We start from the raw sequence: 17,124 nt of genomic DNA on the forward strand, positions 1-17,124 counted from the left end.
GGGTGAGCTTTAAGCAAGGTAAAAACAGTGTGGTCGGTGGGAGAAGAGTGCCCCACCATCAGTAAAAAAAGGTCGGTGGGAGAAGAGTGCCCCACCATCAGTAAAAAAAATAAAATACAACTGTAGCAGCAAGGTGGTGGGTGGCAGTGCCAAGGTGGGCAGAAAGAACCTTGTCTGGGGACCTTTCAAACACGGCAGCATCTCTGTGCACTTCAAATAATTAATTTTCACTTCTCACAGAAACTGTAGCAAAGATGTATAAGGAAGAGCTACAGCTGCATGCGAACTGTAAACACTGAAAATAGTCCAGGCTGGGGTATGTATGTGACCATCTTCATCAACTTCTGCAACCACATGCTCAGGAAACATACCATCCTGTGTGCAGGCACCCAAGAGATTAATGATATTTTTGTGCTTCCCAATCATTTTCATCATTTCCATTTCTGAGACTAAATCAGAAAGATCTTTGTCGGTGGCATCATCTATAGAATATACAGAAAAGGGTAAAGAAGTCATCTGGAAAACCAGTATTTTATCATGTGCCATCGTCATTTTCTACCACACAGCGCATGCATCTAGCAGCCACAGTACTCCATCTTTGAAGCAGATACTTCTAGAGCACCCCGTGTTATCTGCTTCTTGTTCTGCTGCTCAGCACTCGAACTGGCTGCACATATAATCAGTAATCTGCCTCCCATGCAAGCCAGGCAGGAGCTCCAGCTTGGCATAACAAAGGATGCTTCCAGATCTCACAGTCTGCACTCCAGATCAGAGCACTGATCAATGGCCTAGCCACAGGTTTAAGCAGAAGAAGGGAAACAATTAAGATTTTGCATGGTGCTAGTCTATACAGAGCTGGATTAGCACAGAAAGTACGGCTATTGCTGTGCCTACACAATGATAATAACTCAAAACTCTCAAAACAACAGTGATAATGATGTGCTTCTGCGTCAAGGATAAAGAGCAAACTATTTGATTTCTTCCTCCAACACCACACTAATTACTATCTGCTTTCTGTCTTCTTTCCCTCTTTTCAACAGCAAACCAACCAAACCAAAATAAAATAAATAAATGTGGCAAGTAGCTGCCACTGAGACTTCCACAAAGGGGAAATCTGGGAGACGCCACTGCAGAGGGAGATCAGAAGAAACAGGGAGAACTAAGGCACTCGAGAGTCTATCACCTGCCTTTCTTTGTTCTCAGTACCTTTCAGCATCTTGATAGCAACAGTAATAGGCTTGTTTGGTTTTTCTTTATCTATCCCCATCGCTTCTGCCATCACTACTTGACCAAAACAGCCTTCACCCAGTGGCTTCCCTAGAGTCAGGCTGAAGTGAAACACACAAGCAAATACATTAGCACGTTACTGCTGTAATATGTGAAGAAAAGCAAAGAGGCAACCAGCTCAAAACTACATTGACTCACCGAGATCTCGGCAATTCCCACTTAGGATCAGCAGGCAACTCAAGTTCTGAGACATTTGCCAGCATTGGTCCATCACTGGAGGAAAGGTGGGTGATCCTGACTAGAGGTGTATTAGAATTCATGGAGGAGTTGGACTCCAAAGACACCTGCTTGAATAGAACAAATGAGGCGTTATTGCCAACAGCCTCAACAACAAGCACACAGAGTCATGGAAGGAAATTGGCTGAAGGGTGTAAGCTGAAGAATCTTTCTTCCATTCAATAATCTGCAATATAGAAATTAGATACAAGATTCTTCCTCTCTTAAGGTGCAATTGTCAAGACTACATTTTGTTTTAGATAGCACAGCGTAAAAATTCCGAAGGGAGGGGAAATTGAAATTTAACATGTAGATATAATTTGTCTATGCTTACTGGAGGTTCTCAATCCAAAAACAGTGAATCTGGGCATTAACCCTGCCAGAACCTAGGTCTGCTCCTTAAGCATCCCATCAAGATCAGCCTCCCCGTCCCCATCTTACAAAACATTTATAATGTGTAAGACGACCCCATAGAGAGACTCCACACCTCAGCTTTCCCAAGACTTCATTGTTAGAGAGGTCACTACTTTCAACTCAAGTAATGCAGCAATGACTGCACCTCAAACAAAGGAGAAGCGAGTCTCTAGAAAATTGAAAATTATCTCCTTTAAGATTTGTCATCTTCCTCACCTGCACCACTGGTACTTGGCCCTCCCTGTGCCTCTGGTGCTGAAGCTCACCATGTGGAGTCAGGTCAAGAAACAGGGGTTGTCGTACAACAGCATCCACCTGATGCCCTCATGCTAACCTTTCTCCTAGGAGAAAGAAGGCCTAATACTGCATTCAGGTTACACCAGTGGCAGCAGAATCATATTAGTTATGTCTTCTCTTGCTAGCCCAGAACCATGCCATGGTTTTCGAAAGGTCTATGTTTTTTCTCAGTTAGAAGGCCTGGTTAACATACTATATAAATTATCAGACCTTAGCAGAATCAGACAAAGAAAATCAGGTATAAACCAGAACATTTTAAACCACCATCAGATTTTAAGACTATATTTTACACATTTGTTTAAATATTTTTCAGGAGAAGAGATAAAATATGCTGATAAATCCATTTTCTGCAAGCAGTGCCCAAATATCTCACTTAGAACTTCCACAGGCACAAATCATCAGGATAAGTTTCTGATCTAGAAAGAAGGTAGTACAGGGAGGGAAGGATATAGTGAGGGAATAGGAATCTTGTATCTACTTTCTGTTACCTGTCTCTTGAGTGGGAACTTGGAAACTTTCTGAACAATGGTGGTGTTAATTGTTTTTTTTGCTGGTCTTTTAATTCTATAAATCACCACCACCACTGCCACCAAGATGAAAAGAACAAAGCCGGTCCCGTAGCTGAGAATGCCTGCATAAAGAGAGCCGGAGTCATCCACTGCAACTCGCTTTTCTGCTGAGGAATAAAATATACATGTTAGGTTCCTCAATGGATGACATACAGTACAGATGTTAAAGGCAACGTTTCAGTTCAGATAATGCCTAGGAAGTCTATACCGTACCCCCAAATACCCAGCAAAGAACAAAATGTATGTTCTCCCACATGCTGCCTAGGATTCCACCTGGTGTTGAATTAGCAATGTGAAGTACAATAGGAATCTCAGAGGCAGAGTACAAACATCCAATATTCTATAGTGTACTTATGACATCCCAAAAGATAAAGAGTTGTCATTTCAATCAGTTGCTACAGAACAATAGATCACAACTAGGTAAGTGTTGGTGAAATGTTACTGCAAGACTAAGTGGCAAAATTAAAGGTGTTTTTGTTTTTAAAATAATGTTCTGAATCAATCTAAGTGCCGCTAAGGTTTGTCATGTTATAACTAGGGATGGACAGATCAGTTTATTTCCGTTCTGTGTCAGTTTCACATACACTTAATCAGAAGTTCATTCTGCTCTGTTTTTTGTAGATGTTTAAAAAATGCTTTAATTCACATATCAATTGTATGATTTTATATCCATTCTTCCCCTAAAATATGCATTTTTAGTTAACCATATTGTATGTCAGAAGAATCCTGAACAGAAAGTTTGGGCTCAATAAAGGGACTATAAGCCATGAATCAGTATTTGGTTCACTTGCAATTACACATAATCTTGCTATATAATATTTCTCTAAGTGTCACACTACCTATGAATGCTTCTGCACAGGCATGTGCCTGCTCAGAAGCGTTCACAAGTAGTACGATGCTGTTAGGCAAGAAAAGGTGGGGTGGCGATAGCGACACACAAGGCGTCTGGTTATGCCAATGGCAGCAGCAGCGTGTGAGAGGGGTGGAGGAGATGGCTGTGGCGGTGGGCAAGGCACCCAGTGGCAGTGGTGGGCGAGGTGCCTGGTGGTGGTGGTGGCAGCATGCAAATGAACATAAGAACATAAGAACATAAGAAGAGCCTGCTGGATCAGGCCAGTGGCCCGTCTAGTCCAGCATCCTGTTCTCACAGTGGCCAACCAGGTGCCCGGGGGAAGCCCGCAAGCAGGACCCGAGTGCAAGAACACTCTCCCCTCCTGAGGCTCCAGCAACTGGTTTTCAGAAGCATGCTGCCTCTGACTAGGGTGGCAGAGCACAGCCATCATGTGAGGGGGGGAGGCAGCTGCGGAGGCGCACAAAGTGCCCAGTAGTGGCTACGGCTGTGAATGTGCTGGCTGGTCCTGGTTCTCAGTCAGTCAGTGGGTGGGTTCTGGAGGAAGGCCAGTGGGTGAGGGAGGGGGGCTGGTGACCCATGGGGGTAGGAGAGTGCTAGTGACCTAAGGGTGGAGGAGTGTTGGCAACCTGTGGGGGGGGAGGGAGAGGAGAGTCCTGGTGACCCATGGGGGGAGAGAGGGGAGCCTTGGCAACTGATATAAGGGAGAGTGCTGGTGACCCATGTGCAGGAGGGAGGGGAGCACTAGTGAGCCATGGAAGCAGAGGGAGGGAGGAGTGCTGGCGACAGTAGGCAGAGTTGGCGAGTAAAGCAAGCAGGGGAGGAGCCCCTCAACACAAAAGCTTTAAAGTTGGCTGGTTTTCAAAAAAACCCATCATTAACACTGTTCACATTTCCTAAGTCTTATTTGAAAATCTACAGTGCTGGTTACTTAATACAATTTTCATTTAGTCATATTTGGTTTAACCCCATTTGCCAATTAAGTGTTCTTAGGTATTATACAGAACACATGAATTCTGTACTTTGCTTGTATCATGGCATCTGGGCCTGTTATATGCAGAGTATTCATGCATCTCCCTCTCCACCCCCCAAAAAAATCCAAAAACTTCTACTATTGATACTCTCAAAACTCCCATATACTCTGGATTATTGGAATATTCAAGTTTGTTTAAACAAAAATGCACGATAGTGTCCCTGGGGTGTTGAAAAGAGCTCCACTGTTCTCACACATGTGGAACTGCGTTCATGTGGGACTATGCTGCCTGGAGCTGATGGGAGCTGTAGTCCAAAACATATGGAGGGCATCACATTGGGGAAGGCTGATATAGATGCTGTTTCACTACTCAGTAATAAATTAGCAATACACTGAGCCTGACTCTGAAGTTATCATCACCTCTATAAAGAATTTCCTAGAAAAAATTGTAGATAGGTGCTTGTAGAAAATGCTTTTCAAGAGATAAGAAGTGTTATGTTCTGAGAGCCACTCTCTGCCATGTTTATTAATGATCTATTAACCATTTAAATATTGAAATAAAATGCATATAGGTATTAATTAACAGAAAAATGCTGAAATGCACTATTGGGTTTTTGAAACTGGAATGCCTCATGTGCTGCAGTGTACAGGAGAAACCATATCCTGCTGCTGGGATGAAAGGATAACCCAATAAACTCCAGAAAGCTAGCACAGATAAGGATATTTAATGAGAATGAATACACAGAGCACACATTCTCAACAGCTGTCATGATGTGACCTTCATTTTTATACACAGCATCAACATTTCCACCCAACAGAGCTGTACAGATAGATACTACAAGAGCTGCGAACTGAGGGTAGAGGTGGAGAGAGATTTTGTTCAGCAATAGAATATGGACATAGTTTAGCCAAAGAAGCACTTTTAACTAGATTCAGTGATATGAAAAGCCACCCAATTCATGAAGTCAAGGCTTAGAAATGCCAAATGTTTGAGCTGCTCATAGTTTGAAACAAACACTTCTCAAATGGTGGTATTATGCACTTGCAACCAAGTAAAATGTGTATTACATCAAAACAGCTGGCTGTCATTGTGAGATTCTTAAGCATTACACCTACTCACTTGTATGCAACTCTCTTCTGGAGTGAGAAATAAAAGTATTTACTACCAACTTGATTATTAAGTTACATATTTCAGAAAAGGTTTTGGTATATGTAGATGATTATCACTGTCTCAACACAAGCTGGCTGAAGATTAAGACTCATCTATCGCTCAAGAACTTGGCATTTCAGAAGTGGCACGATGGCCCCTTGAAGCAGGAAAGGAGAAAGAGACAGAGCAGAAATACCTGGTAATACTGTCAGCCAGGCAGTATGATGTGTAAACCCAATAGAATTCCCAGCAAGACAAGTATATTCCCCAGCGTCCTCAAAAGTGACATTGCGTAAGTACAGAATTTCTAGCTCCTTATCTGTTTTGTTAACACCTGCTGTCTACAGAGGAAAAAAAATACACAAGATAAAGGAAGAAGAACCCACCCACCCCGCATCCCAAAGCCAAATTCCCAGAGAAGGCAACACAAATGCTCAGGCAAATTTCAAAAGCAGATCACAAGTTTTGAGGGGCCTGTGGCTTGTCCTCATGCGCTACCACAACCAGTTGTGTCAGAAACAAAGAGTTCCCTTCACCAGGCTCTTACTCTGTCCCACTAATAATGCATGCAAGCAAATGCATCTCAGAATGAAAAATTGCTTCCACAATATGACTGTCTCTGGGTTAGTATGGCCAGAGGGTGAGGTGGAGGAGAGAAAAGAAGAGAATGAGGACAAGCAGCAAGGATTAAAACACAACGAATGTAAGTGATGAGGTAAACACAGAAAACAGAGGGCTTTTTAGATAATGCCCCCCAGAAACACAAACATCCATTGTGAAACCAGCAACTTCTTAATTTCTGCCGATCTATCTATCTATCTATCTATCTATCTATCTATCTATCTATCTATCTATCTATCTATCTATCTATCTATCTATCTATCTATCTATCTATCTATCTATCTATCTATCTATCTATCTATCTATCTATCTATCTATCTATCTATCTATCTATCTATCTATCTATCTATCTATCTATCTATCTATCTATCTATCTATCTATCTATCTACCTACCTACCTACCTACCTACCTACCTACCTACCTACCTACCTACCTACCTACCTACCTACCTACCTACCTACCTACCTACCTACCTACCTACCTACCTAGTATACCGCCCCATAGCCGAAGCTCTCTGGGCAGTTTACAGCAATCAAAAACATTAAAACAAATATACAATTTAAAACACATATTTTAAAAACAATTTAAAACACAATTTTAAAATTTAAAACAATATAAAAACAATTTAAAACACATGCTAAAATGCCTGGGAGAAAAGGAAAGTCTTGACCTGGCGCCTAAAAGATAACAGTGTTGGCGCCAGGCGCACCTCGTCAGACAGATAATTCCATAATTTGGGGGCCACCACTGAGAAGGCCCTCTCCCTTGTTGCCAGACTCCCAGCTTCCCTCGGAGTAGGCACCCGGAGGAGGGCCTTGGATGTTGAGCATAGTGTACGGGTGGGTTCGTATTGGCAGAGGCGTTCCATCAGGGATTGTGGTCCCAAGCTGTGTAAGGCTTTATAGGTCAAAAGCAGCACCTTGAATCGAGCTCGGAAACATACAGGCAGCCAATGCAAGCGGGCCAGAATTGGTTTTATATGTTTGGACCGTCTGGTCCCTGTTACCAATCTGGCCGCTGCATTTTGCACAAGCTGCAGTTTGTGAACCATCTTCAAAGGCAGCCCCACGTAGAGTGCATTGCAGTAATCTAATTTGGATTCTGATGGTTTCCATGCATTCACATGCAAAATTACTGAAATATCACTGATGGAAATTGGGGAAGAGGCGGGCTTCCTTTTTTTCAGATTCTTTCAGGGATTTTTCAGTAATTGGCCTGTACATTTCAATGGCTGTGTGAACGTTCTCTTCTTTTCTAGATGCGAAGTGTTTATCTGACACTTGATATCTGATCTACAGAAGCTATTTAATGAATAATGAAATGGATACAATCTATTTATAAATAATACGATTATGAAGAGTCAGGTCATTACCATGCAGCTGAAAGTGAAAAAGATGAAGTGAGCAAAGTTTGACAGTCATTAATGTGGGAATTTTTCCTTTGCAACTGATTTTTAAAGCATTTAATTTATCTCAATAGTATAAGTAGTGACATTAAGACATACAGTATCAGTCAACAGGATAGAATACAAAATGAGAATTAATTTCAATGACTAGCATCTTAAAGCGTTACAGCTCATTCTTGCAGTTGCTAAGCCTTTGGGACAGAGTCAAGGGTTTACCTGGTTTTGATTTGTCAATGTGGAGCCAAAATGATTTTTCGGCTCTGCCTACGAAATTGTTGGCTCTACATAGATATTCGCCTTCATCTTGTTCTGTCACTTTGAACAGATTTAGGTTAGCATCGGCTTCAGCGTTTTTACTGATCCAAGACTGCAGAATAGACAGAAATCTGAACTTCAGTAAACCAAATAATATTTCTTCATCACACATTAGACAGGACTGAATATCTTTTACTGCATCTCACCATTTCTTTTTGAATTTAGGGATTTCTTCATTCATAAATTCACCTGTAGAGGCCAGAAAAACTCCAGTGCGTAAGCAGAATGTTCTATGATGTTGCTGGGGAGATGAATTCAATGTCCATATCCTTTTCTTCTGGAGTTTCTTTTTAAAAAGCAGTCTAAACTGTTGCTTATTTCAAAACATTCCTTTAGCTTAAGATTCTCATGTTTTTTAAACTGTGATCCCAAACACCCTTCAATTTGTTGCCGTTCTTAGGGTTTACTTGTACCTGACAAGCCAGCAAGTGTTGTAACTATTAATTGATATTTCCTTTCACTTTAGGATTAAGTGAAACAATTATGGTGAATAAATGGGCCTTCCTAGAAGACCAACATGAGGTGACTCCAGTTCCCATTGACACCTGCCAATGGGCAACGATACTGTGAAATGTCTGACAACATCTAGAGGGAACCATGTTGGCTACCCCTGCTCTGAGGGTCATCTTCATTCTAATTTGCTCATTAACTACAAACTTCCTTGCTTGTCAGTCTTGCCAAGATATTGGTTATATCATACAGACTAAAAAGAAGAATTAAAATGAATCATCCTTTGCTAAGCTGGTGCCCTCCATATGTTCTGGACTATAACTTTCATCAGCCTGACAAGATTGCACTGGCTGGGGCTAATGGAAGCTGTAGTCCAAAATATCTAGAGGGTACCTGGTTGGTGAAGGCTGTCCTAGAAGACTGTGGCCCTGATCCTTCTTTGGCCAGGAATGAAGACTCAGCAAATTCCTGGGATTCACTGTGGGCCTGGGGCTTGGTTCAGTTGGTCTGCTTCACTTGCCCAGGGCACCCAGGCTACTGACTAATCTTCTCAGGTGCTGGTGTTGGGTTTGTGTAAAGATCATGAGGAATGTAAGATATTGTTACACTTGGTGCAAGAAAACAATACTCATTTGGATGCCTCAATGGTATGTCAGAAATGCAGTTTTATTAGAGTTGGACATAAAGATCCAAGACAGGCAAATGCAAGATCACAACCACATGTAGATGGAACTATGATCACCTACCAAAATTAAATCAACTCCTTAAGCATAGGAGCAACGTCTCCCACTCATGTGATCTCAGAATCAGATGGCAGACTGCTGCCCACCCTGTGGATACATGCTTATGGGGTGCCGTAAGAATCTATCTTGTCTCCTGTGCTTTTAAGCATCTTTCTGGAGCTTCTGGGACATCTAAGTCTCTCGTGTCCATCTGCTAATCCCAGAGAGACTGTGGAAGTCCTGAACCATTACTGAATTGGATGGGAGTGAATATGCTGAAACTTAATCCAGGCAATATGGAAGGATTGTTGGTTGGGGGTTCCAAGCTGGCATTAGATTTTGGATGAATTTGCACTCGTCCTTATAAACCAAGTTTGCAGCTTGGGGATCCTCTGCAACATGGACCTGTTCTTGGAGGGTAGGTGGCAGTTTTGACTGGTACACCAATTACACTCTTTCCCAGCCCTTTCAACCCTTTGGGCCCCCAGATGTTGCTGGACTATAGTTCCCATAATTCCTGACCATTGGCCATAGTGCCTGGGGCTGATAGGAGTTGTAGTCCAGCAACTTCTGGGGACCCTAAAGTTGGGAAAGGCTATTCTACCCTACAGAAATTAGACCTAGCCTCAGTCATCCATGTCCTAGTCACACCTATGTGGACTGCCTCTTCAATTGGACAAAAATAGGCATATATCTGATTTGAATATGAATTTGAGTAAATGATCAAGCATATTGTAACAGCAGGCATTTTAAGGTAAAGTTTGGTTTTATGATGATTCCATTGTTTTATTTTATGTATGCCTTGTTATGTAAACCCCTTAGAAATATGAATGATTAAGCAGTATATAATGTCTTAAATAACAAAATTAAAATAAATAAATAGTGTATTTTCCCCCTTTTGTCTGTCTTTTATGTTGAAATGGAGAGTGACCTTACATTCCATATCACTCTCCGTACCAACATACCAAGTTACTAATATCGTTAAGTAAGGCTTTTTTTTTTTTTTTGGTATATTATTTGGCATACAAGTTAATAGCATAGGAGAGAAAATTGAGTGTAATTCTTGTTTGAGAAACTGTTTGCTAGATCAGATGTCAAATCTGAAATCCGGTTGCCTAATGTTCCATTAAAGTAAGAATAGTTAATACTACTTATCTTTGCATAGTGACTTCAAGTGTTCAAAGTGCTTAATGTGCATTATCTGGTTGCAATTCTTACAACAATCCCATAAGGCAAGTCAGTATGATCTTCTATGTTGCATGATAGTGGTGGGGCTGAGAGGGAGGGAGTTGCCTAAGGCCACCTAATGAGTTCATGGCAGATGTCAGATTCAACCTGGTATTTCCTGACCAACAGGTCACAGTGCAATCCTAATGCCTACTCAGAAGTAATTCCTATTGAATCAAATAGGCTTACTCCCAAGTAAATGGAGTTACGAATGCAGCCTTAGTTTCTTCCCCACTTGCTACACCAGCTTATCACAAGTCAGGTCAGGTTCTATTTTAGATTTCCCAGAAGGCCTCTCCTCAAATATACCTGCCAACTTCATAGGTGGAATATTATATAATTTTCTGCATATGTTGCCTGCTTTTAGGTTATGTGTTTTTACTGTCAATAATGCCCAAGTTCCAGAAATATTCATTGCTGTGAAATAGTGCCTCAAGAGTACAGGTCCACCTCTAGAGTGTAACGGACATTGAGGAGATGTGTGGCTGTGTACCAACCTTTAGAACAGTGACATAAGGAGTCCCATCTGGTCCATATTTACTTCCATTGACCTCCACATGTTTCAGCCACTGGATGTGAGGTTGGGCATCACTGTATACTTTGCAATAGAATTCAACATCACTCCCAGCCACCACAGTCTGGTTAGCAGGCAATCCTGCTTGGAGAATAGGACGGTGAGGAGATCTTTCTATATAAGAAAAGAAAGGAGGGATGGGTTGATTCTTTTACAGTAATTAATATGAACCTACTCTATAGAGTGCTTTTTCATTTAACTCTTTCTATAATACTTCTGAATGCTGCTGAATGAATTTGATTGGAGGAGGGATTCATTGTAAATAACTGCACTACAATCTCTGGCTAGGTGATATTGGTGATTTTTCTTGTTATTCCACATAGCGCACTAAAGACCCCAATCACAGACTATTTATCAGCTACACCAACATGACAACATTCAGTCTAGATGTAAGCTAAGAGACCTAAGAAAGACAGGATACTCAGCAGAATTACACAGTGAATGTAAACAAAAATAGCATTGGACAAATGTTGGAGGCTTTTCTGACAAATCTCAAAGCAAAAAAATCTCTCCAGGGCCAGCACCCATGACAGCCAGGGACAGGTAGTGGTAAAGAGCCCAGCATTCAGCAGAGAAGCTGTCACCAAGACAAACCATTACAGAAGACTTTGCCATTTCAGTCACTTGTTTGGCACTTCTATGATGAATCCTGGGCTAAGAAAAAAAAAGACCATCCCCAGTGTTCCCTCTGGACCCCAGCATTTGCCCCAGTATGCTGGGCATGGATGCCAGGCCCAGTTCTATCAGTCACATATAATTACAGCCAGCAGCAGATGGCGTGGTGGGGATGTGCTGCTCATTTGGCCTTCATATGGCTGAGTTGCTGCAACATACCAGGATGGAGAGGGATGCAGCAGTGAGGTGCAAACATGCTACAGGAGCACTGGATTGGTTCCACCAGTGTTTTTGCACCATACCAACCACTGCTCCCCTCCCCCTCTGACCTGGCATGCTGCAGCAACTCAGCTGAATGAAGATCAGGTGAAAGGTGCAGCCCCACCTTGCCATCTGCTGCTGACTACAGCCTATCAGTCAGGAACAGAGAAAAATCAAAAGACAGGGCAGCACCAGTGAATTACCCATTCTGCCCCAAGGGAATCTTAACTGGATTACTGTAATGTGCAATATGTGGGGCTGCCCTTGAAGACGGTCTGGAGGCTGCAGCTAGTGTAGAATGCAGTTGCTAGGCTGATAAGTGGGGCAACCCAATGGGATCCTGAAAGCACTGCACTGGCTGCCTGTGAGCTACTGAGCCCAATTCAAGGTGTTAGTAGCATACAAAGCCATAAACAGCTAGCACCTTCAATATCAATATATAAACCATCTCAGACCCTATGATCAGCAGGTGAGGCCTTGGTAGTGCTGTTACTGTGGGCTGCTCAGTTGGTGTGACCCATGACAAGGCCTTTTCAGTGGCAACTCCCCATTTGCAGAATGCAGAATGTTCTCCCTGCTGAGGTGCATCTGTCTCCCTCATGATTTACTTTCATGAGTAATGTTAACACAGGCACCGCACAGCTGAAGGATACTGCTGCTGGCAACTCTGACATCATTACCAGAGAAATATTACTGTTTTAAACTGTTTTAGAATGTTTTAAATAATATTGATGTGTCTGCTGCCCTGGGGAGGAAGGCCAGGATATAAACATTTCTCTATCTTTATTTATTTATTTGTTATTTGCGAACAATAAGGGAATATATGAAAGAAAATGTACAGAGTGGGGATTAGATTAGTTGACTGTAGGCACTGTGAAACAGTCACTCTTGGGTAGAGTACGAAACAAACTGTACATGATACAGAACCCCTCCCGCCCCGCTCTGCTTTGAGATATGACCTTACTTTCAGGGTATTTTTTATATTTATAAAGAATAGCAATCTGTTTCATAGCAAAAAAAAACAACCCCACAAAATAAAAGTCGTCCTGAATATCCTTAGGATACAGAATGCCATTCCAATCCCCATACCCAGTGTTTACATAGCAAACCTGAACAGTCTTGGGAAAAGCTAGTGTGGTTTTTTTCCAAAATGTTACATTCTGGTTGGGTTCAAACATTTGGACGTGGGAAGGCTGATCAATGGTATCTAAATCCTCTTGGATGTTCTGATAGCTTGTTTCAGCAGGTGCTGCAAAAATCCCTCCACATGAATGAAAACCCAGTGGCGATGATCTGAATCAGCTCTAGCCCACAGCCTCAAGCCAGCTTAGGAACACCGTTCACCTGATGCGAGCAAGCTGAAAGAACACTTACCAAGAACATCAAGCTGGTAAGTATGCCAAATTACACCATAATTATTTCGCACTACACAGGTGTAGTTGCCTCGGTCTGATGGAACCACACTCTCCATAACAAGACTCCACTGCTGATGCCGGAGCTGCAGAAGGACAATAAAGAATAATCACAAATTGGCCTTGTTTGCACAAGCGATTACAGCAAAGAAGGAAGAGAAATGTGGAAAAGGGAAAGGTTTTGTTGAATTCCATTATCTTCAAATTAGGATTGTGGTTGTTAAAAGTATAAAATAGTCTTGAAGTAACAAGGAAATTGAATGAATCTGAGCAACTTTCATCAACTATGATCCCACATAAAGATCTTCTTTCAAATGTGTAATATCTTGATGGAAACCTCTTCCTTTGATGATAAATATATACAGTAGTCTGGTGCCAGACAATATAGGATTTAACCCCAAACAAAACCACAATAAAAGAATTTCTTATACCAAAATGATTAGGAAGAAGTGTTTTATCACAGGCATACAGTCTCTTGCATTCCCCCCAGAACTACCCCCCACTTTATAGTGCCAGATAAATGGGATTGGGAGCATTAAAGGAACACCTACGAACCAGTAATGACCAGCACCAGAGAATCTTCTGAAAATGATTAACTGCTAATGCAAAACACTGTGTGAAATGTAACGTTGTTCTTGTACAGACATCTAGTCTGTAATGCGCCTTTCCATGTGGCAAACAGCAAGGAATTAGTTCAAATCCACATAACGTTCCTCATATTGATGAACACAAATGTGGCAACAACAGCAATTATGACAACAGCAGTGACTGTAAAGAGTACGAGACTGCTTCAATCAAACTTTAAGGAACAAAACTAAGAAAAGATTAACTTTTTTTTTAGGGGGAGAAAATATTAAATTATTTTCACTTTCATAATCTAAAATTATATGGGTACACAATCCAGCTAGATATAAGCACCTTGAACTTCCACTGATTTCTATGGGGAATTCTAAGCACTTGCTTAACTCTCCTAAAAATCAATGGGGCTGCAAAGTGCTTAACTTGGGCCAGATCATGGCCATTATGATTTACTATATTTCAGCAATAATTACACTTGGGCCCAGTTCAGATGTAACACTCTCAGCCCAATAAACCACAGTTCATTGGACAACAAATAAGCATTGTGCTCATATGTACTCTCCTCGTTTCTACTCCTTTCTGTCATGTACAATAATGGAAAACTGCCAGGATTAACAAATTTGCTGACACCAGGAAAACATGGTTTAATCTCACACTACAAACCAGGATATCCAGAGTTCAAATCCTCATTCACCCATGAATCTTACTGGCTGGCCTTGGGCCTGTTACTGTCTCTCAGCTCAATCCACCTCACAGGGTCACTGTGAGGATAAAATGGGGGAGGTATTGTGCCTGCGTTCCTCGTGGAAAGGCTGGGACAAAAAAACTACACAAGTAAACAAAAAATTATTTATACTGCGCTAAATCTCAGTTAATAATGTATCCTTGAAAATACTGGCATAACCCAAGTTTAATGAGCCAATCAGTGTCTGAAAGATCCATAGTTTCTGATTCTGAATATTCACTATGAGCTTCATGGACCAGAATAAAAAGAAGCTTCTCCACTCTTTCAAATGTTAGTTTATGTGCGACTGTGCACATTTTAAAATATCCGTTTATTCCACTTGTTGCAGAAGGTGGAAAAATGTGAGACAAATGAGAAGCATTTGTTGAAAAATTGCTCTTCACTTTAAAAACATTACGGCTTTAACATCTCCCCAAACATATTGCTGTATTCTCCATTGCCTTGTATTATGTGGGGCAAACAAACTTTTGAGGAAAAATGAGTAATTTACATCCCCAGAATATTAATCATGACAAATATGCTAATGAAAAGCCAACTGCATTTTTGGGGAAACTATAGTATGTTTTCTTGAGTAGCAGGCATACATCCTTGAAAAATACAGCCACCTTGATGCAAACTGCAATACTTCTGTGTGGGCAAACTGGATTTATGTTGGCAAATCTAATATTATAATTCAGCTGAGTTTCTGATGTAAAAAAATAAACATGGTTATGTTTTTTACACACATTTAGAATCCAGCAACATGGGAAATTTTTCATGAGTATTAGCAGAAATTTGCAAGAGGACAGCAACTAGTGGAAAAACAAACCCTAAACCTAAGAATTTACTGGGGGGGGGGGAGGAAAGAACCCTATAGTGTTGTTCTTATACATCAACAGTATCACCACACTATCCAATTTATGATAGTATCCAAAACATATTTTGCATTCTAAAAATAATACCCAAGGAGAAAATCAGCATACCAGTTTGGCTTTAAAGATGTACAGAGTGGAAGGGAAAGTATCTGTTGTGTGAAAGTGGTGGATCCCACACCCAATTATCCTTTCAAGATTGCTCAGTGAGCAAAAATTCAGATGTGCCAATTCTATGAGGTTAACAAAGCTGGAGATTAACAAAAGGAACAATTCATGATTAGACCACCAGTGCCTTACTTTGATACCCCCAATACGGTGCTCTCCTTTGAATTCTTTGCCATTTTTCAGCCAGTATATGGAAGGAGAGGGATTGCCAGCAGCTGCGCAGCGAAAGCGAACAGTGTTTGCAGCAGGGACAGCCAGAAGCTTTCTTTCCATTCTATCACGACGGATCCAGTAAGGAGCAACTGTAGACACAAAGCAGAGCAATTGCAGTTCCAAATGCCCCATGTCAGTTGGTGAGCGTGGGATGTAATGTTTTATGTGGAATGGAAGCTAAACTGCTTCAGCTAAATTTAGTTTTAGCAAAATCATTGTTATTTCCACAGATAAAAAAAACAAAAAGGTAGCTGCATTTGAGTCTTAGAGAGGCTTGTGGATGATACCCAATTTTCTACAGAGCTGACACAGCTTTAAAGTAACTTCAGTGAAAGGTCACTCCAGGTTGGCCTCAGAACAAGGTCCTCAGACTGTCTGAATGAACAAACTTCAACTCTTATTTCAGCAGAATGCTGAGCTCAGCAATCACAGGGAACAAAAGCTGTCAGAACAAAAGAGAGAACCCAGTGGGCAAGCAACAACAGCACTGAAATTTTCATTGCTAAAGGTGCTTCTGAAGAGGACCAACACAGGAAGCACCTTTTGCAAGAAGGTGCATGGATGGCCAACTGCATATGTGATAATTAGTAGCAATCAGCATAGAGGTCAATGAAGTCAGGTTGATAATAAGCACACAAATTCAGCACATTAGACACACTAACTCAGCCTGTATCATGGTTGCCATGTCCTCCATCTGAATTGTCCCAAGTAAACCCAGTCCATACATAGGAAAACCAAAGAGGCTTTTATGTTTATATTAATACATTATGGGTAATTTCAGTTTTAAAGGTTCCTGCTACCTTTGAACACAGTTCTTGCACATTTTCCTTAAGTAGGCAGCACTCCTTGGTATGCAACTTCAAGACAGTAACTTTCCCAGTTTCTAATCAGCAGGCTGCCAGCTTCTTCACTTCCAATGTCTGAATAGTCATGCTAGTGCATGCTGGGAGCTCCAGCTGCCCCCCCCGCACGACGACTGCTTCCCAGCAGTGAGTGCCAGAGACAGTGGCAAACAGGCCTCAATATCTTTCCCTCTCTAAGTGCTGCAAAAAGAGGGTTGTCATATTGCCTACTTTATTTTATTTTGCAAAACTGATATATCACTTGATTGTAAAAAAAACTATAAGCGGTTTACAAAAAAAAGAGGAAAAGTTGGCCAGGCTTTACTCAGATTCTAACATGTCCCTGCCCCCATCTGTGCCTGTTCGT

The 17,124-nt window shown here is 41.4% G+C and overlaps 1 protein-coding gene across 9 annotated transcripts in view; it reads right to left on the reverse strand.

Annotated features, from left to right (window-relative positions):
• Window positions 1-17,124, reverse strand: part of FGFR3 (fibroblast growth factor receptor 3) — a 126,670-nt gene that overhangs the window by 23,522 nt on the left and 86,024 nt on the right. For 4 of the 9 annotated variants that reach the window (XM_061629812.1, XM_061629810.1, XM_061629809.1 and 1 more), the window contains exons 5-12: window positions 15,835-16,004; window positions 13,322-13,445; window positions 10,995-11,185; window positions 8,000-8,150; window positions 2,703-2,890; window positions 1,426-1,574; window positions 1,207-1,328; window positions 372-482 (exon numbers count right to left, since the gene is read on the reverse strand). In XM_061629812.1, coding sequence (XP_061485796.1) covers window positions 372-482; window positions 1,207-1,328; window positions 1,426-1,574; window positions 2,703-2,890; window positions 8,000-8,150; window positions 10,995-11,185; window positions 13,322-13,445; window positions 15,835-16,004 — 1,206 coding nt within the window. Of the gene's footprint in view, window positions 1-371; window positions 483-1,206; window positions 1,329-1,425; window positions 1,575-2,702; window positions 2,891-5,952; window positions 6,098-7,999; window positions 8,151-10,994; window positions 11,186-13,321; window positions 13,446-15,834; window positions 16,005-17,124 lie in introns of all 9 variants that reach the window. The other 5 variants (XM_061629818.1, XM_061629816.1, XM_061629817.1 and 2 more) reach the window with 5 other exon arrangements.

Source organism: Rhineura floridana, chromosome 5 (assembly GCF_030035675.1).
Source record: "Rhineura floridana isolate rRhiFlo1 chromosome 5, rRhiFlo1.hap2, whole genome shotgun sequence".
Classification (NCBI taxonomy): domain Eukaryota; kingdom Metazoa; phylum Chordata; class Lepidosauria; order Squamata; family Rhineuridae; genus Rhineura; species Rhineura floridana.